The sequence below is a fragment of the Brassica rapa genome, chromosome A10, assembly GCF_000309985.2.
Source record: "Brassica rapa cultivar Chiifu-401-42 chromosome A10, CAAS_Brap_v3.01, whole genome shotgun sequence".
NCBI classification, from domain to species: Eukaryota; Viridiplantae; Streptophyta; class Magnoliopsida; order Brassicales; family Brassicaceae; genus Brassica; species Brassica rapa.
This window is the reverse complement of record NC_024804.2, coordinates 11,678,604-11,697,470: the sequence shown is the minus strand read 5'-3', so window position 1 is coordinate 11,697,470 and position 18,867 is coordinate 11,678,604. Positions and strand designations below refer to the sequence as shown.

The window sequence follows — 18,867 nt, the reverse complement described above, 5'->3', positions numbered from 1 at the left end:
AAACAAACCGATACCGGTCGAACCACGGACCGGGAAAATTACTTATCAAGGCAGAAAAAAACATAAGAAGAACAAATCTAGAAGGTGGGGACTCTAGTGCGTCACCAGAGGGAGAAAGAATTTGTAATCGTCTTCTGTTGAGAATCGATTTTGATTTTTTTTTTTGACAAGAGTGAGGGATCGAGAGAGATGGATTTGATATCGGGAGAGAGCTCGAAGGTGCTGAGGAAACAAGGATTCAGATCGCTGAAACTGATGAGTGTGGATATGGAGCAGGAGCTCGGAAACGAGCCTGAGCCTTTCGGTGCCGACTATGGAAGACTCGACAATGGCCTCGTCTACTACGTCCGACGAAACTCCAAACCTAGAATGAGAGCCGCTCTTGCTCTCGCCGTCAAAGTCGGGTAATAGGCATAATAACCTTGGTTGTCGATTTTTGTGAATTTGAGTTTTAGAGTGATGATCGTTCTCAGTCGAATTGGTGATGGTTAATCTGTTCTCTAATGTATTGATCCAACTTTGATTTGATCTGGTGAATTCATGAATTTGGAAGAACTTGTGTTGAAATGCGCAACGTGTGCCTTTTGATTCATTGGCAGTTCAGTTTTGGAAGACGAGGATCAGCGTGGAGTTGCTCATATTGTAGAGCATCTTGCGTTTAGTGCTACCACGAGATACACGAATCATGATATAGTCAAGTTCTTAGAGAGCATCGGAGCTGAGTTTGGGCCCTGTCAAAACGCAATGACTACAGCGGATGAGACTATATACGAATTGTTCGTCCCTGTCGATAAGCCTGAATTGCTATCTCAGGCTATCTCCATTTTAGCAGAGTTCAGCTCCGAGGTAAAATTGTCTCTGTGGCTCTGTTTCGACTTTTTTTTTTTAAGTTCGTAAGAAACTGTAAACGGTTTGTTTTTAGATTCGAGTCTCGAAGGAAGATTTGGAAAAAGAAAGAGGTGCTGTTATGGAAGAGTACCGAGGGAACAGAAATGCTACTGGAAGGATGCAGGATTCGCATTGGCAGCTGATGATGGAAGGTTCAAAGGTGTGTGAGGCTTTTTTTTTTTTTTCTTAATCATTTTTGCAGTTTAAAAGAGACTCCAGTGTGTTCTTATGAGACTTTCATTTGACTGCAGTATGCTGAACGTTTACCTATTGGTTTGGAGAAAGTGATTCGGTCTGTTCCTGCTGCAACTGTGAAGAAATTCTACCAGAAGTGGTATCATTTATGCAATATGGCAGTTGTCGCTGTTGGTGATTTTCCAGATACAAAGGTACACTTGCTATTTTTTATTTTTAATTATCATTTATGAGTTTCTGTCAGACTTTGTTTGTAACCCTTCCTGATTTCTTTCTAGACTGTAGTTGATTTGATTAAGACACACTTCGAGGATAAAAGATCAAGTAGTAATCCTCCAGAGATACCATTCTTTCCTGTTCCTTCTCATGAAGATACACGGTTCTCTTGCTTTGTTGAGTCTGAAGCAGCTGGGGTTAGTCACTTTTAAAAAGATCCAAAACTTCTTCAGACATTATCCTGATATCCATTTCCAAACTCCTAAGCTTTTTTCGTGGTCTTGGCTTGTAGTCTGCAGTCATGATTAGCTATAAGATGCCCGTAAGTGATCTGAAGACGGTGAAAGATTATAGAGATATGCTTGCAGAATCAATGTTTCTGCATGCTCTTAACCAGAGACTCTTCAAAATATCTCGTAGAAAGGACCCTCCATTTTTCGCGTGTTCTGTTGCTGCTGATGTCCTGGTGAGCCCATTGAAGGCCTATATAATGAGTTCTTCTTGTAAAGAGAAAGGAACTCTGGCATCCCTAGAGTCTATGCTTCTCGAGGTCTCTTCTGCTTTCACTCTCTCAAGTTTTTGCCATTGTCTCCTTTCTCCCCATTCATTGATTCTCTTGTATTTTAGGTCGCTAGGGTACGCCTTCACGGGTTCTCAGAGCGTGAAATATCTGTTGTTCGAGCTCTCATGATGTCGGAGATTGAATCTGCTTATCTGGAACGTGATCAAATCCAATCAACTAGCTTGCGGGATGAATATATACAGGTAAATTCTGTTATGAACTTTTTTGTCCTGCCTTCTGTCTTTACCCTCTACAAAAATCTTGTTCATATTTGTGTTTTATCTTGCAGCATTTCCTTCACAAGGAACCTGTTATTGGGATTGAATACGAGGCGCAACTTCAGAAGAGTCTTCTACCCCGTGAGAACATGCATAATCTGCTTATAGTTTAGTCTATTTCCATTTTTTTTATTAAATTCATCTAAATTATATTGGTTCCTCTCATGCAGAAATATCAGCTTCAGATGTATCCAGATACTCTGAAAAGTTAAGAACATCGTGCGGTTGTGTGATCAAGACAATGGAACCTAGATCTAATGCAACAGTTGATGACATGAGAAATGTTGTCTCAAAGGTTAATAGTCTTGAGGAAGAAATGAAGATTGCTCCGTGGGATGAGGAAAAAATTCCAGAAGAAGTTGTCAATGAGAAGCCAACTCCTGGGTAAGCTCTGAACTAACTATAGGTCACCCACTCTTAATAACTTCCTCAGTTTTGTATGTTTGGCTTAAGTTTTCAGACTGATCCTATCTCGTAGTCTCTTACTAAACTGAACTAAACGGCTCAGTTGACGTGCCTATAGATATTCCATTCCTATTTCTCATCCATGACTAATGTTCAATGAAGGGATGTTACACACCAGCTTGAATATCCAGAAGTTGGGGTTACGGAATTGACATTATCAAATGGAATGCAAGTTTGCTACAAGTCCACTGACTTCTTGGACGATCAGGTGCCATATTAACTGAAAGCTACAATATTTTAAATTCGACATGTGTGTGTGTTGCCAATGTATTAAGCTTTAAGATTATTTCTATACTGTATTAGTTAACTTTATGATTGTCCTTTGTTGTTTTCCGTACAGGTTCTTTTTACAGGGTTTGCATATGGAGGACTTTCCGAACTCCCTGAGAGTGATTACATATCATGCTCGATGGGATCAACGATTGCAGGTGAAATTGGTATGTTTGGTTATAAGCCATCAATGCTTATGGATATGCTTGCTGGTAAGAGGGTTGAAGTTAGCGCAAGACTCGGGCCGTACATGAGAACGTTTTCTTGTGATTGTTCACCCACAGACCTTGAAACAGCTTTGCAGGTTCGCCTTTTTCCTCCTGAATATAAGCACTAAGGTGTCTCTTGATCGTTTCAACAATCTTTTTGACGTATAGCTTTGCTAACATCTAGATGATTGAAATTTAACTTGTTGAGGAACGTATTCGTGGCGTATCCCTTCACAATTGTGCCTTCTCTCTTCTTCTCCTCAAGTAATTTTGTACTCACTTGAACTTATCAATACTTATTTCCAGCTTGTATATCAACTTTTTACTACAAACGTGATGCCACAAGAAGAAGAGGTTGGAATAGTGATGCAAATGGCAGAAGAAGCAGTCCGTGCTCGAGAGAGAGACCCTTACACTGTCTTCGCCAACAGAGTGAAGGAACTCAACTATGGAAATTCTTATTTCTTTAGGGTAATACTTCTGTGAGCTAAATGACTAATTATATCTCGGTGAACGCCCAGCCACATTTCTAACTTAGTCTCTAATGTGCACAGCCTATTCGGATAAATGAACTACGAAAAGTTGACCCGGTGAAGGCCTGCGAATACTTTAACAGTTGCTTTAGGGATCCATCAACTTTTACAGTTGTCATTGTAGGGAACCTTGATCCTAGTATCGCCCTTCCTCTAATTCTTCAGTATTTGGTAAGTAGGATCACATCACTTGTGATGCACAAAAAGTTAGCTCGGACTTGACTGCATTCTTGCGTTCGTTCCATGCAGGGTGGAATACCTAAGCCTCCTCAACCGATTCTCAACTTCAACCGTGATGATCTCAAGGGCTTACCATTCACTTTCCCTACTAAGATAACAAGGTAAGCTGTATATTAGTCGTGTCATTATCGAAGTTTATCAACGTAGTGAATCTTTGTTTAGCTTCTGTGTCACCCACCTAGATGCTTTTCCAAAATCTTGATGTGTAGTTTCGCGATTGGTTGCAGTTGAATCATAATCCAAATATACAAGTTAAACTCTAAATGCACTAATATCAGTTAGATATCTGATAAACACCATCGACTAAACAGAGACAATGATACTGTGTAGTCCCTTGATATTTCCATATTGGCTTTAAATGTGTGAAAATTACAGAGAATTTGTACGAAGTCCAATGGTCGAGGCCCAGTGTTCAGTCCAGTTGTGCTTTCCAGTGCAGTTAACAAATGGAACAATGGTAAGTGACTCTGCTTTGTCATCTGAACTAAAACCCACGCTAATTACGTTGATGATATATTCTTCTTGCCTTTACTAAGAAACTGTCTAATGCATTTGCTTCATACCTCTGTTTGATTGATAGATTGAAGAAATTCACTGTATCGGCTTTTTAGGAAAACTTCTAGAGACCAAGATAATCCAGTTTCTCAGGTTCACGCATGGGCAGGTATATTCTGCCATGTGTCTGTTTTCTATCTATGATGATCACCAACCTTTAGTGACCTAACTTTTCCTACTTAAGCAGATATATTCCGCAGAGGTCTCAGTGTTTCTTGGCGGGAATAAACCGTCTAGAACAGCGGATTTGCGTGGTGACATCAGTGTAAATTTTTCATGTGATCCAGAAATCTCATCTAAACTTGTACGTTCATTTTTTCCACATAATCCTATAAACGCTTTCTCTGTATCTTTTCGCTGCCTTAAGGTAACCTCTTTGTCTTTCAGGTTGATCTAGCTTTGGAAGAAATTGTACGGCTTCAAGAGGAAGGCCCTTCGCAGGAAGACATTTCAGCCATCCTTGAAATAGAACAACGAGCTCACGAAAATGGCCTGCAGGTTTTCTTTTTGTGCCAACTATTCAGAGTTACAAATCTTCACAACAAAGTAAATTCATATTTTACTTAGGAACAAAACGTTTTGTTTCCTTCTTGTTTTGTTCAGGAAAACTATTACTGGTTAGACAGGATTCTACGTGGATACCAGTCAAGGGTCTACGCTGGCGATTTGGGCGCTTCATGCCAGGTCAGTTGAAAAAAAAAACCTTTTAACTAGTCAGGTTTCGATTGTACTAGAGAAACACAGTTTTATGAAAAGTAAGAAAATGCTCTTGTGGTTTATTAGATTCTAGAAGAAGGGCGTTTGAGAATGAGAGAGTCACTTGCACCACAAACAGCACAAGCCGCATTACAGCGAATCCTCCCTCACCCTTGCAAGAAACAGTACACTGCTGTCATTCTCATGCCTCAGAGATCACGTTTTGGTTTTCTTTCCTCTATATTTGCGTCTAGCCCGGAGACCCGCTTTATTCGTGACACCAAGGTCAGTCTTTGTGTTAAGTAAATGTAACAACAAATGGATCATTAATATATGAGTTTGTCTCTTTTGTTTCCAGATTTTGGCAGGCATTGCTGGTCTAGCTGTTCTTGTTTTTAGCATCTGGAGATACTCTCGCAAGTAAAAGTCTAATCTCTCTTTCTTGTCTTTTTTAGTGAACCTCGGCGTTTATTATTCAAGTTCTCGTACATTTTTACAAGAGATTTAGAACCACAAACTTATTTGTTGCTACATTTTTTGTGTCACGACTGTAATATTTTAACAGTTTTCGTCTATACATTGAGACATGAATAAGCTAAGGCCTTCTCTTCAGCTAGCTCTCTTGCAGAGTCGTCCATTTTCTCTCTGGAGAACTCGTCAACACTTAGTCCTTGTACGATCTTCCAACTCCCTTTCTCGCAGATAACCGGAAACGAGTAAACCAAACCGGGTGCTATACCGTAAGAGCCATCAGAACAAACACCCATAGAAACCCAACTTCCTTTCGGTGTTCCAAGAAACCAATCATGAATATGGTCACAAGCTGCGCTAGCAGCTGATAAAGCACTCGACTGTCTCCGTGCCCTTAGAATCTCTGCACCACGTTGCTGAACTTCTGTACTAAACTCGTTCTTCAGCCATTTCTGATCAGCGACAAGTAGTTCTCTCACCGGTTGATCTCCGGTCTTTGTAGAGACCGTTGCATGATTGCTGTCTGGATACTGTGTTGAAGAATGGTTTCCCCAGACGATCACGTTCTTCACGCTGCTCACGGGAACACTTAGCTTCTCCGCAAGGCGAGCTTGAGCTCGGTTATGATCGAGCCGAGTCAGGCAAGTGATGTTTTCTTCCGGGATCGACGGTGCAAACTCTTTTAAAATCAGGGCATTTGTGTTCGCTGGGTTTGCTACAACGAGAACCTTGCAATCATCAGATGCATATCGCTCTAGAGCCGAAGCTTGAGCTTTAAATATCACTGCATTTTTTGACATCACATCTCTTCTTTCCATGCCTTCTTTTCTTGCGAATCCGCCGATCATTATGGCGATATTCACACCTTTACAAGCTTCGTCAATATTTGTTGTCGCGAAGACGCCGTGGAGGAGAGGGAAGGCTGAATCTTGAAGCTCCATCTTCACAGCTTCTAGTGATTTTGAAGCTGGTTCTATATCAAGTAAATGCAGAATCATGGGTTGGTCTTGACCTAGCATCATACCTCGTGCAATCATTGGAGCAATTGCATATCCTATGTTCCCTGTTCAAAATAATTCACTATAATTAATTCATATTTCAATATTATTATTCACTATGAGTCGAGAGCATAAAAGAAACATAAACCTAGTACTTGGTTGATTTTACCTGCTGCACCAGTGACCAGAACCCTTATAGGTTCTTTCTCAATCTTTAACAAATTGCACATGTATACTATCATTTTCCATGACAGTACAACGCATAACAAGAGAACCAAAGATTTCTGAATAACAAAAGTATAATCAACTTCTCCTCCGACGACCTCCATTTTTTCTTAAGAAGTAAAATGTAATCAAGCAACGAATGGGTGTTCATGTAATTCCAAAGTTTAATTTATAAAGCTATAGAAACCAAGAAAGAGAAAAGGTATCTATGGAAAGTTGAGAAAGAGGAAATATGTAACCTGATACTTATACAAAAACCTAAGTAATACAACAAAGACAATGAATATATGGAAAGAAACGTCGCCGAGTAAAGATCCTCAAACTTTTTATATATTCATAGGCATAAAAATAATTATGGTATTATTCTTAATAAAAGTACTAAACCTGGTTGAATCGGGTTGGACCACATGGTTCAATGACCCAAAAGTTTTTCCGGTTCGGTTATTGGTCCAGTTTTTAAAACATACAACATTATTATTTAGCTCATAATGAGAAGTTTACTATTCAAAGGGAGACAATCCCATTTTCTAAGTTGGTTTTGGCTCGGTTTTGTAAATTAAATTTCTGGTTTAGTTTAGGTTATAAGTTGGTATAAAATAATTTATAGGATAAACTATTAATTTAATAAGTTATATGATAAATGTATAATCAGTTGAGTTTCTGATTTTCAGTTTTCCACTTAATGAAAACAATCGGATTGGTTTAGCTTAAAAATTTTGGTTTCTTTTCCCCTATATTTGTAACTATAGGGTATATATATTAGGCCTGTAAAGGGCTAACATATCCCGAAGGAGTAGTGGTTAATGGCACAAGCAGTCTCAGCCCAATAAAGCCCAAATAAATGATCTAGGTTTAATTCAGTGTCACATATATAATCTAACTTATCCTCCCTCGTCGCCTTCCTGTCTCTCGACGTTCTTCCAGCCTAAGGTACTCTCATCAAGCTCAATTCTCTGTTCTTTGGTCGTAAATGATATATAGCATCAAACAGATCTGTTTAGTATCCCGTAAGAGAATCTTGTGTTCTAAGTGTTTCTTGGTTTGGGATAAGCACAGGTAAGAGTTTGAAGAAGTGCATCACAGACCAAAGAGAAGATGTCTGAGAAAAAAGGAAGGAAAGAGGAAGTGGTGACCAGAGAGTACACCATCAACCTCCACAGACGCCTTCACAGCTGGTTAGCTTTCTTAAAACCTTAATGTTCTTCTGTAACTCCTCATGTGTCATCTGCTTATTCATAGTGTTGTAATGAAATGTAGTCTCTTCCTGCTATAGTATTGTACCAATCTTCTTATAGGGTTGTGTGTTATATGATTAGTGTCTCAAGATTATATTCTTCCAAATGTAATCATACATTTTAAGTTAATATTGTAGTTGAATTCTTAAGGAAACGTTTTTTGTTTTATTGTTTTACATGTTTTCAATCCTGGATTTTAGCTCTTTAGAGTTTGGTATTGTGAGATTTAGTGTCTCCTGCTAATAACAGAATTAACTATGTAACAGTACCTTTAAGAAGAAGGCACCAAAGGCCATCAAGGAGATAAGGAAGTTTGCAGAGAAAGCCATGGGGACAAAGGACGTTAGAGTAGACGTTAAGTTGAACAAGCAGATATGGAGCAGAGGTATCAGAGGACCTCCAAGGAGGATTAGGGTCCGTGTTGCTCGCAAGAGAAACGACGATGAAGACGCAAAGGAAGAGTTTTTCTCACTTGTCACCGTTGCTGAGATCCCTGCCGAAGGACTCAGTGGACTTGGCACAAAGGTCATTGACGAGGAGGATTGAAGAGTTGGACTAGTCTGTCACTTGGACAAGTTTTGGGGCTTTCTTTTTCAAGTTCTTGTTGTTTTCTTTCAAAGTGTCTCTGTGTTTTTTTTTGTAGTGTTACTTGAATTGTCTGATGCAGTTTTTATTGGAAAGACTCGTTTTCTTCTCCAAAGACCTAAATATGAATCTGTTTTATTGTTCTTATCATCTGAATTTTGCTTGGAGCTTGCTTTCCATGGTTCTGAGTGATTGTGATAACCAAGGTGACATACAGAAGCGATGATGGTGTTAAACAAGGTGATACAGAAGTCATTACCATTGTGATACATATGCTTTCTTTTTTATAAGCTATGGTTACAGTGTTTTTTTTTTTAAATCATCGTTATGGTGTTCTGTGACTTCTTATATAAGAAAAATAATCAAATGCTAAAAATCTCGTAAGATTTATATATGGGAACTTGAAATGAATGTTACAAGTTGAAAAATAATCAAATAATCAAATGCTAAAAACTCTTTAATGTTTTTCGGTTTATTATACGCTACTCACACAAAAAAGCAAAAAAGAAAACGTCGACAGCAGGATTCGAACCTGCGCGGGCAAAGCCCAATTGATTTCGAGTCAATCTCCTTAACCACTCGGACATATCGACTTTTTGTCATGAGAAGCTCCGTTAAGCTTTAATAAACTTGGTAGATCCCATTATCAGCTAGTTGGCAAAACCACCAGCACCGGTGATCAGGAATTGGTAATTAGTCTAAATACTGAACCGGCAATCAAATCTAAACCAACGTACCAAGTGTATGGCTTGACCGATTATTATCTTATGTTTCTAGTTTCTTTATTTAAATGAGAAAAGCCAAAGGAAAAAGGCAGAGAGAAAAATGAGGTAAGTTGTTGAAGGAGGACCTTAATTGACATCAAAGCTAAGGTATCAACAAACGGGTGATTGGGTTCATCACTCCTTTTTTTTTTTGTCAACATTGGGTTCATCACTCCTAACGACCGGTTTATGGTATTATTAAATATTCGCAGATATCTGAATAGCTGAAATGATTTGACTAGATAACCGAACAAAACCAGTTTCATTAGTATATCTAAAAATCAAATTTCATTCATTACAAAAACCTTTTTAAAAGAGTATAGAGCTAACCGAAGCAGGTTATCAAAACCATCAGACCCAGCAAGCAACATAAAAGAAAACATAAGATTTGTGTTTCGCCATTTTGGTGGCAGAGAGGAAATCTCAAAGATCAGCTCTTCCAGGATAGCGAGGGAAGGGAATAACGTCTCTGATGTTGTCCATCCCCGTAGCAAACAGAACCATACGCTCGAACCCAAGTCCAAACCCTGAATGCTTCGCTGTTCCGTAACGTCGCAAGTCCAAGTACCACTCGTATGGCTCTACTGGTAGACCAATCTCCTCAAGCCTGTTAACAAAAAACACATGAGAGATGGAAATAACCAAAAACTAGCCAACACTGAACAAATAGGTTTCACTTTCACCAACCTTTCCATGATGACGTCAATACGTTCTTCCCTTTGGCTTCCACCAATGAGTTCTCCGACCTAAAAAACACAGCAAAAGACGCCATTCATGTGTATTCATTCTTCCACACACAAAAAAAAAGCAGAAAACTTTTAACTCGGTATTAGGAAGAGATGATGATCTTTATTACCTTTGGAACGAGGACATCCATGGCAGCAACTGTCTTTCCATCGTCGTTAAGTCTCATGTAGAAAGCTTTGATTCCTTTCGGGTAGTTGTACACAATAAGAGGCTTCTGAAACACAACCTCTGTCAAGTATCTGCAAGATAGGAGGAGACACAACAACATTAGTAACCTTATTCTTACAAGTGTTTCCAGTTAATAACTAGTTCCAAGGGTTACAGAAAAAAAAAACCTTTCGTGCTCAGATGCTAAGTCGATACCCCATTCCACATCGTTATCAAACTTCTTTCCTTTAGCCACAGCTTCCTCAAGTATCTTTATCGCTTCCGTGTACGTTAGACGACCAAAGGGAGTCGAGGCAACAAGCTTTAGCCTGTCAATGCATCCCTTGTCGAAGTTCTTAGCCATGAGTTCCATATCATCATAACGTTTCTCAAGCAGCCACTTGCACATGTATTTCACATATGCTTCTGCGCAGTTCATATCGTCCTACACAAAAGTAAACCAGTTTTAAGACACCGCAACAACAAAAAACGAAACAAGAAATGTTTTATTACCTCAAGATCAGCAAAGGCTAACTCAGGCTCAACCATCCAGAACTCAGCGAGATGCCTTGAGGTGTGAGAGTTCTCCGCCCTGAAAGTGGGACCAAACGTGTACACATCGCTAAGACCACAAGCATAAGTCTCCACTTGCAATTGACCAGAGACTGTCAAGAAAGCTTGGCGACCGAAGAAATCTTGCGAGTAATCAATCTTCCCATCGACTTTAGGCAAACCAGGCTTGAGCCTTGACCTCGCTTCAGTCGCGGCTAAATTCGCCTTCGCATCATTGAGCTCAGCAACGGAAGCGAGGATCGCTTCCTTGCTCGCTTTAGCAGCTTTGAGCTCCGCCACAGCTTCGCCTCTCTCCTTGACAACGACCCTCGCAGCTTCAACGTCGGCCTCCGTAGGAGGAGGGTTCTCAATGAGTTCTCTCTCAAGCTTCTCAGTTGTACTGATCAACGTCGTCACTTGGAACATCTCACCAGCTCCTTCGCAGTCACTAGTGGTGATGATCGGAGTCTGAACGTAAAGGAAACCTTCTTCATCAAAGAAGGTGTGTGTAGCAATAGCAAGCGCGTGACGGATTCTTGCAATAGCTGAGATCTGAAACAAAAATAAGAGACTACACTCAAACCCTAATTGAAATTAAGTAACTTTCTGATCAAGTAACAGTTTTTTCGATTAGGGTTGTAAAGAATCTGAAATCAAAGTCACTGAGGCTAACTAAGCTAGACGAATCTCAAACTCTAAATCAAACACAAGGATCAAAACAAGTGTTTTTTTTTAAATTTACTCAAACCTAATTAAAGTCAGCAGCTTTCTGATCAAGTAATAGTTTTTTCGATTAGGGCACTAAGCCCTAATTGAAATCAAGAAGCTTTCTGATCAAGTAATAGTTTTTTTTTTAATTAGGGCTTTAAACAATCTCAAATCAATGTCACTGAGGTAATAATTTTTATACTCACCGAGTTGGTTCTTGCACGAAGATGAAGAAACTCTCTCAGCCTCTCAAGAGTAAGCTTCGTCTTAGGAATCGGGTACGTACCCGGATCCACAGTCCCCACATCAACCACCTCCACAACGCTAAGCTCAATCTTCTGCTTCGTTCCTTTACCTTCCGGAGGAAGCTTCAAACACCCATCGACGGTCACGCAAGTCCCCGTCGCGATCAGCTTTGAGAGATCCGATACGGAAGCGTCCACCATAACCTGGAGGTTCGCCGGGCACGACCCATCGTTCACCTCGAGGAAAGCGAAAGCCCCTTTCCCTTGCTCCCTCCCGGTTTTGACCCACCCGCTGATTCGGACCTTCTGACCCGCGAGTCCGGCTCCTCCGTCGGGTCGGCCCAAGATCGATTGGATGCGGACCCGATCGGAAAACCGTGCTTTCTGCACCGTTGAAGAGGAGGCTTCGTCGCTGGTTAGTGAGACGGCGGCTAGTTGATCTACCGGCGGCGGAATGTCTCCACCCATTGTATTGTTCGTGCGTAGTGATAGAATCTGTGGAGCTGTTAAAACCCTAAATTGTATATTATGCGAATCTGATTATGTTGTTAATGGGCCTTATGGCTAGGCCCACTGATGAAGAAGCTTTTTAAATGTAAGGCCCAACACATTTCGTTGTTAAGTGGAAATATATATTGTTAGCCCGAAACCCTAGCTCTTGAGATTACGCACTCGTTTCAGGTTATTGCAGCCGTCGGAAGAGAAAGCAGAGAAGCAAATCAGCCATGGGTAATCCTCAGAGCTTCTATAGTGAAAATTGAATCTATTGTTTTTTTTTAGCATTTGGATCTGTTTAACGGTGAGTTATTGTTGATGTTCAGGCAAAGTTCACGGTTCTTTGGCACGTGCCGGTAAGGTGAGAGGACAAACACCGAAGGTAGCGAAGCAAGATAAGAAGAAGAAACCCAGAGGACGTGCTCACAAGCGTCTTCAGCACAATCGCCGTTTCGTTACCGCCGGTACTTTCTCAGCTCCATTTCTCATAGCTTCATAAGAGTAGGAACAGAGATACTTTGATGTTTTATGTATCACTCTATAATAGTTAACGTTGTTCAGTTTAGCTGTGAATTAGGATTAATGTTAAGAATTAGCTACAGAAACATTTCTGAATGTTTACTTTTTTTTATGTTGGATTGTTTATAAATGTTAGCTCACTGGTTATGCTAGTTGCATCACTTGACTTAGTATATGCACATTGATTTATATGTTGTTGATTGATATTTTGCAGTTGTTGGTTTCGGTAAGAAGAGAGGACCCAACTCTTCTGAGAAGTAGAAGCCCTTTCTGTGACCACCTTTCTGTTGCAAGATAGATATGCTGGAACGAGACCTTTCTGTGAAAGGTTCTCTCATTTGGCTATTTTTGTAACCTTTCTTCTTATGTTTTAATTCTATGAAATGAAATACAACTTTTTTACATCTTGATCTAGACACAAAAGTTTGATTCAAGTCTACTTATTTGCACCAACTAATATTATCGTTTATTTTGCATTAAAAACTAATACTAAATTCCAAGAAGCTTTGTTGTTTTGAAGTACTCGTCAACCAGCAATTACCAATGTATACAAGTATGATAAAAAACCTGACGTAGAGCGACTTCAAAGTTCGTCATGAAAGCCTTTTGGTGTATCGGATCCTTTAGATGCCTTCTTGTCTTTGAGGTACTGTACGGCCATGGACGCATGGACTGCAGCGCCGTAAGGAAGTGCATCCTCGTTGACTCTATAAAGTGACGAATGAGCCGAGGCATAACTTTTACTCTCATCTTGCATTCCAAGGAAAGCGAAATGGCCAGGGATTGCTTCCGCAAAGTAGGAGAAGTCTTCTCCTCCCATAATAGGCGATGCTTCCACAAATGACTCTTCACCCAACAAATCTCCCACCATGTTCTTGAACTGCTTGTATAATCCAACATCGTTCACAGTTGGTGGGAGTGGTTCTTTACCGTTTGGTCTTAGATTCACGGATGCATTGCACCTCTGAACTGTTGCTTGCTTGGTAATAACCTGGAACCAAAAGATGACACAGTGGGTTTGTTTTTTTTAGAAGAAGCAATGATAATAGTGCCAATCTTGAATCACGTCACCTCTTTGACTCTCTGTTCAAGCTGAGAAAAACTGGTGAAGGCTCGGAGAGTTCCTCCTATTGTCACAGAGTCAGGGATAACATTGAAGGCATTGCCTCCGTTAACCTTAGAAACTGTAACCACCTACATAAGCAATTCGAATGAGCTGCGTTACAAAAAAAAGCCTAGGCCATGTATAGGAAAGGACGAAAGGTTACCTTTGAATCCAAAGGGTCGGTTTCACGTGAGACCAAATGTTGAAGACTGAGGACAACACTTGAAGCTGCAATAATTGGATCTACTGTATGTTGCGGGATGGCAGCATGACCTCCTTTCCCCGTGATTACAGCTTCAAAGAATGAAGTACCAGCCAGCATGGAACCTGGACGCGAAGAAGCGTTGCCAAGGGGAACCCGGTTGGTAAGATGAATCCCGAAAATGGCTTCAACAAGCTTCAAAGCTCCTTCTTCAATCATCTTCTTCGCTCCACCCAAACCTTCTTCAGCTGGCTGGAAGATAAGCACCACAGTTCCCTACCAAAACCAAAATACTGATGATTTCTTAGTTAACTCAAAAGTGCTGTTAAGAGTGTTGATTATAATAATATATATATCCGAATCCGAAGTATTATTAACGACGTTGAATGGAAACCTGTAACACGTGGAGATGTTGTTGAAGAAGCTTAGCAGCACCAAGAAGCATAGCAACATGGCCGTCGTGTCCACAAGCGTGCATTTTACCAGCAACTTTGCTCTTGTGCTCCCACTCAACACCTTCCTGAATTTTCAAAGAACAAATCAATTCATACACTTATAAACATTCTCGAATCACTGGTAGTGCACCTGCATAGTCAACGCATCCATGTCAGCTCTCAGCGCGACGAACGGAGGTTCTCCGGTGCCGATGTAGCCAATCACGCCGGTCACAGCGACGGGGTACCTGTACTTGACTCCGATGATGTCCAGCTCTGATCGAATGAGTTTGCTGGTCTCGAATTCTTGGTAACCTAGCTCCGGATTCTCGTGGATCTTCCTTCTGATTCTCACCATCCAATCGACAACCCCCGGAGTTTTCGCGAGTTCGAGGAACTTCTTCGGGAATTGAGATGCATCGCCGGTGGTGTGGGAAGATTCCGATGAAACGTGAAGTGAGAAGAGAAGTTGGAAAGTCAAAGTGAAGAGCAAAAGGTTGTTGAGAATAGCCATGTGAGAGGAAGAAGAAGAAGAGAGTGAGTTGTGTGATTAACTGTTGACGCCACTCGATCAATGTAGTAGATGGAGACTATGATACTACTAATGGGCCTAATATTTTAAATTAAGCTCTTTAATGGATCTTGTTGTTAGATCAACAACATGAAAAACTTGTCAACTATAACATCGAGACAACGATTTAGTTTAATTAAAAAGTAACACATTTTGTCATTTCACATATTTCCTAATTTTAATTTTAAGGGGTGTACTAGATTTTGATCCGCGCTTAAAGCGCGAGATTGTTTCTTTGTAAAATATAGATTTTATAACATAGAAATTTTATATTATACTTTTATTTATGAAAAATATTATTAATATGATGTATGTTTGTGTAGATTTGTAGTACCGGTTTCATATGTTTGGGTGAGGATTAATCATATAAATTATTTAATGTGTGTATGAAATAAATTGTTATTTATGAAATGTGTTTACGTTAATTATTTAATGTGTGTGTCAATTTTTATACTTTGTTTAAAGGTTTATTATAATTAGTTTTATAAATATATTAAATGGGTTTGAAACTGTGGTTTTTAGACTGTAAACTAATTTCTCTGTTTTGATATATAAGTAGTTTTAGCAAAAAATGTTTGTTTCATAATGTAAAAAGTTTACATAATCTAAAGCATCTTTTACATTTATTACATGTTATATGACCAATCAAATAATTCATATATTTTTGTTATTGATTGAATTTATATATTAAATGCTATTTTTCAAAAGTAAATTTTTTTAATATTCACACTTTTAAATAAAACTACTTGCAAATAAAAACAGAGTATTTAATAAAGTCAATAAGGCCAAACAATTTAGTCAATTTAATACAAAAAAATTTACCATGTTTAAGTGTGCTTCCGACAGCAATAAGATCCGGCTCAAAAACCTAAAAAATCTACATTATTTTAAATAAAAAAGACCAAAATTTTTACTGTTCAATTTACTAAAAAAAGGTTTTAAAAAGTCTCTGTCGAAAGTTCATCAAACCTCCAAATCTAGAATCAGCGATCGATTTAGAAAGCGCTAGAGTCATCCTCTCCCTAACCGATTTGAAGTGAGTTCCAAAAATTGAGAGGATCGGGTTGGTTTTTCTTATTCATCTAAACAAAGTAAGTTTTTTCCTTCATCTATTATTCAAAGTATCTCCTCTTTTGATCCTTGATACTTTTTTGAAACATGCAGTACACGATCGTTGTTAAACTGGGGGTAAATTTATGACATCTCCGATCAGATTCGATTTTGACTCTAGAAGGATCAAGCTCTTTTTGAAAGAGCCGGCAAAAAAAAGTAAGGTCTTTACTTACTGATGGTTTCTTTTTTTTTTGAACTATTTACCGTAATGAAAAATTGATTTTGTATTCTGCATTACATAAATTATTTAACAAATCTTTGCTTACTCTTTGTTCTTGTTCCTAACAACAATTATTTATTCTGCATTACATATATGTGGTATATAAAATGCAAGCCATCAATATTTATCATTCATGTACTGATAATTAAATAACCTTGCACGCTTGATGATTCTTAGGTTATATAGTGTAATGACATATATACTGTTGATATAAGATAGAACATAGCACAAATAAAGATAAAAATTTACCTCGTTAAAAAAATCAAAGAATTAAGGGTAGTTTACTTACCTTCAGACTGACTCCTTTCTCTATGGTCAAAAACAGGGCTGTTTAGATTCCGGAAGCTATTAGTGGTTCGTTTTAAGCACGAGCTCGTTTCGACTACTTAAAGCACGACAATCTTCTTACCAGGTACTCATTAGCTATCATACGTTTGATTCAATCATAACATTTTGATTTTAAAAATATGAGAAAACATGATATACACACCAATCTCAAATTTATATAAATGATAGATTTTTTTCAACATAACTTGCATTTCTTTCAATGCCAAAGCCTGATCTATTGGTGGATTGATTAGTTGAGATGTATCAATACGTTTTAGATTTGAAGTTTACCTACAAACAAAAAAACGAAAAATGATTTTAGACCAGACTATAATTGTGATAAAGTAACAAAATAAAGTAACAAATCTAAACATACAACCACTCCTAATTGTGCTCCATCTCTACAGGGTTCGAAAATATCATTATTACTGTATTCTTACAGAGTAATGGAGGTGAACTTTATAAACCCATTTTATAAACGTGAGTGGTAGGTCGGTATCTACCAGCTGCTTCACTTAGTGAAATAGTTTCTATGTTTTTCCAATCACCCAAACGGAAGTCCCTGCTGCCCAAACTAAGAAAGTAGTTTTTTCTTCCATGATGCATGAATTTTTGATCCCTTGCAATAATGAAAAAAAAAACAGAGTTAATAAGTCAATAATGCTAAGTTACAAAAAAGCCATATATATTGTATATTACAGACAAAATCAGCTCAAACTCGTTTATCTTCTTGCCAGAGAAAACGATCGTCTCACCAAACCCGGCAGTGGATAGTTTCCAGGTGTGTATGACTTTGGTTTCAGTCAACCAAGTTGTTTTCCATGGCCTAATCTAATCAAGTTACACAAGTCTTTTCTTAGAAGACATTATATGATAATTGTTTTGTAATCTGCGTGTTTGAACTGAGGTTGATATGCTGTATATATAGGAAATCAAGTGCCGTGGGTTTAAGATATTCCAAATCAATACTGTTAGAGTATATGTTGCGTGAGTTTAGTAAAATCATTAATCTTGTTTAGATGGGTTGTTATTTATATTTTGAAGATATGAAAATAAATAATTCGACCTGGTGTTATGCTTTGGTATATTCTTTATTGTTATCTGAGGAACCTTCGAAAATTTAGATGTTTTTCTTAAAAGATTAGTACGAACGATTTAGTATATTCTATATTGTTAGGTAGTTTCTTCCGGAAATCAAGTTTATTTGCCAAGTTTTGAGATTTTGATTTAGTGGATTTTATTATTGGTATTGATTCGAGAAAGTTTGGGAATTAAATATTTTGGTGGACTATATTTGAATAGTGCAACGTATAGGTTTTCTGGTGCCATCGTTTGTAAGAAAAAAATTATGTTTGGAAGTGACGAATGGTAAAAACAATGATATTAACAAATGTATTAATGTTTTTATTTTGAAGTTTGCAGAATTCAATAAACTTTCAAGCTTGGTATCAGTGGAACATCATTATCAATATACAAAGAGGTGGTACATCTAATCTATAAGAAAAGAAAATCAGTGTTGATGCAATTGAAGTTTGTTTAAAATGTGGAGGTTACTTTGTTATTTAATGATATGTTATGTTACATTAGGAAGGAAAAATCAGGATTAAGATTTTGACGTCAGTTTAGGTGTTGGTTACGTATTGTAATTTGTAGGTGTTGCTTACGTATTAATAAAAAAGAATTTCAAAAATACTGTATTTAATTTAAAGCATATATTTAAACAAAATCAGTGGCAATGTATAGTAATTACATTAAAAGCTGAAGGGCACCTCAAAAAAGGGCCTTCAGTTTTAATAGTATTGATTCAATTGAAATTTAGGTGATTTGTATCAAAATAACAAATCCATTGTTACTCAAACATAAATTTTAAAAGCTTATTTACAATCCGGCATTATTGAACTTCACATTTTATAAAGTAATTTGAAATTCATTGTTATTGAAAATATTATTATTGAAAATATTTTAAGTTGTGAATTTTTAAATTTTCAAGTGATTTTAAAATGTTTATGTGGAGTTTATTAGTAAAAAAATTAAAATTCAAATTTCATAATTTTATGTGATATTGTGCATTGGTTTAACAAAAATCATTTTAATATC

General features: G+C 38.1%; 6 protein-coding genes, 1 long non-coding RNA gene and 1 other non-coding gene across 9 annotated transcripts; 4 read left to right on the top strand and 4 right to left on the bottom strand.

Annotated features, from left to right (window-relative positions):
• On the top strand, positions 1 to 5,706 carry LOC103845102 (zinc protease PQQL-like). Its single transcript, XM_009121934.3, has 21 exons — positions 1 to 404; positions 600 to 846; positions 923 to 1,048; positions 1,140 to 1,277; positions 1,362 to 1,496; positions 1,592 to 1,849; positions 1,927 to 2,064; positions 2,151 to 2,220; positions 2,310 to 2,523; positions 2,707 to 2,812; positions 2,945 to 3,178; positions 3,390 to 3,554; positions 3,638 to 3,787; positions 3,866 to 3,957; positions 4,232 to 4,313; positions 4,437 to 4,520; positions 4,599 to 4,715; positions 4,799 to 4,909; positions 5,015 to 5,095; positions 5,195 to 5,392; positions 5,466 to 5,706. Exons 1-21 carry the CDS (start codon positions 190 to 192, stop codon positions 5,529 to 5,531), a joined length of 3,027 nt encoding a protein of 1,008 aa, XP_009120182.1. The 5' UTR covers positions 1 to 189; the 3' UTR covers positions 5,532 to 5,706.
• Positions 5,555 to 7,351, bottom strand: LOC103845103 (malate dehydrogenase 3, cytoplasmic). The gene is made up of 2 exons (XM_009121936.3): positions 6,746 to 7,351; positions 5,555 to 6,641 (listed from the first exon to the last, which is right to left on the bottom strand). Exons 1-2 carry the CDS (start codon positions 6,903 to 6,905, stop codon positions 5,680 to 5,682), a joined length of 1,122 nt encoding a protein of 373 aa, XP_009120184.1. The 5' UTR covers positions 6,906 to 7,351; the 3' UTR covers positions 5,555 to 5,679.
• Positions 7,352 to 7,600: 249 nt separating this feature from the next.
• On the top strand, positions 7,601 to 8,771 carry LOC103845101 (60S ribosomal protein L31-3). Its single transcript, XM_009121933.2, has 3 exons — positions 7,601 to 7,731; positions 7,858 to 7,976; positions 8,303 to 8,771. Exons 2-3 carry the CDS (start codon positions 7,897 to 7,899, stop codon positions 8,580 to 8,582), a joined length of 360 nt encoding a protein of 119 aa, XP_009120181.1. The 5' UTR covers positions 7,601 to 7,731; positions 7,858 to 7,896; the 3' UTR covers positions 8,583 to 8,771.
• Positions 8,772 to 9,132: 361 nt separating this feature from the next.
• On the bottom strand, positions 9,133 to 9,214 carry TRNAS-CGA. The gene has a single exon. It is a non-coding gene; the product is annotated as a tRNA-Ser (tRNA).
• Positions 9,215 to 9,628: 414 nt separating this feature from the next.
• Positions 9,629 to 12,291, bottom strand: LOC103845100 (asparagine--tRNA ligase, cytoplasmic 1). The gene is made up of 6 exons (XM_009121932.3): positions 11,746 to 12,291; positions 10,793 to 11,383; positions 10,468 to 10,724; positions 10,242 to 10,371; positions 10,073 to 10,131; positions 9,629 to 9,992 (listed from the first exon to the last, which is right to left on the bottom strand). The coding sequence occupies exons 1-6, from the start codon at positions 12,250 to 12,252 to the stop codon at positions 9,809 to 9,811; spliced, it is 1,728 nt and encodes a 575-aa protein (XP_009120180.1). The 5' UTR covers positions 12,253 to 12,291; the 3' UTR covers positions 9,629 to 9,808.
• Positions 12,292 to 12,391: 100 nt separating this feature from the next.
• LOC103845099 (40S ribosomal protein S30) lies at positions 12,392 to 13,232 on the top strand. The gene is made up of 3 exons (XM_009121930.3): positions 12,392 to 12,513; positions 12,606 to 12,743; positions 13,013 to 13,232. The coding sequence occupies exons 1-3, from the start codon at positions 12,510 to 12,512 to the stop codon at positions 13,057 to 13,059; spliced, it is 189 nt and encodes a 62-aa protein (XP_009120178.1). The 5' UTR covers positions 12,392 to 12,509; the 3' UTR covers positions 13,060 to 13,232.
• Positions 13,227 to 15,082, bottom strand: LOC103845098 (IAA-amino acid hydrolase ILR1-like 2). The gene is given in 5 exon segments (NM_001302052.1): positions 13,227 to 13,789; positions 13,870 to 13,992; positions 14,067 to 14,381; positions 14,500 to 14,625; positions 14,691 to 15,082. Coding segments are annotated over 5 exon segments (1,335 nt in total). The 5' UTR covers positions 15,054 to 15,082; the 3' UTR covers positions 13,227 to 13,381.
• A 268-nt stretch (positions 15,083 to 15,350) lies between these two features.
• Positions 15,351 to 18,682, top strand: LOC103845097. Of its 2 annotated transcripts, none has more exons than XR_628450.3 (5): positions 15,351 to 16,201; positions 16,275 to 16,379; positions 16,769 to 16,855; positions 17,508 to 17,551; positions 18,193 to 18,682. It is a non-coding gene; the product is annotated as an uncharacterized LOC103845097 (long non-coding RNA). The 2 variants fall into 2 exon arrangements; XR_628449.3 differs by having other exon boundaries at positions 18,186 to 18,682.
• The last annotated feature ends 185 nt before the right edge of the window (positions 18,683 to 18,867 follow it).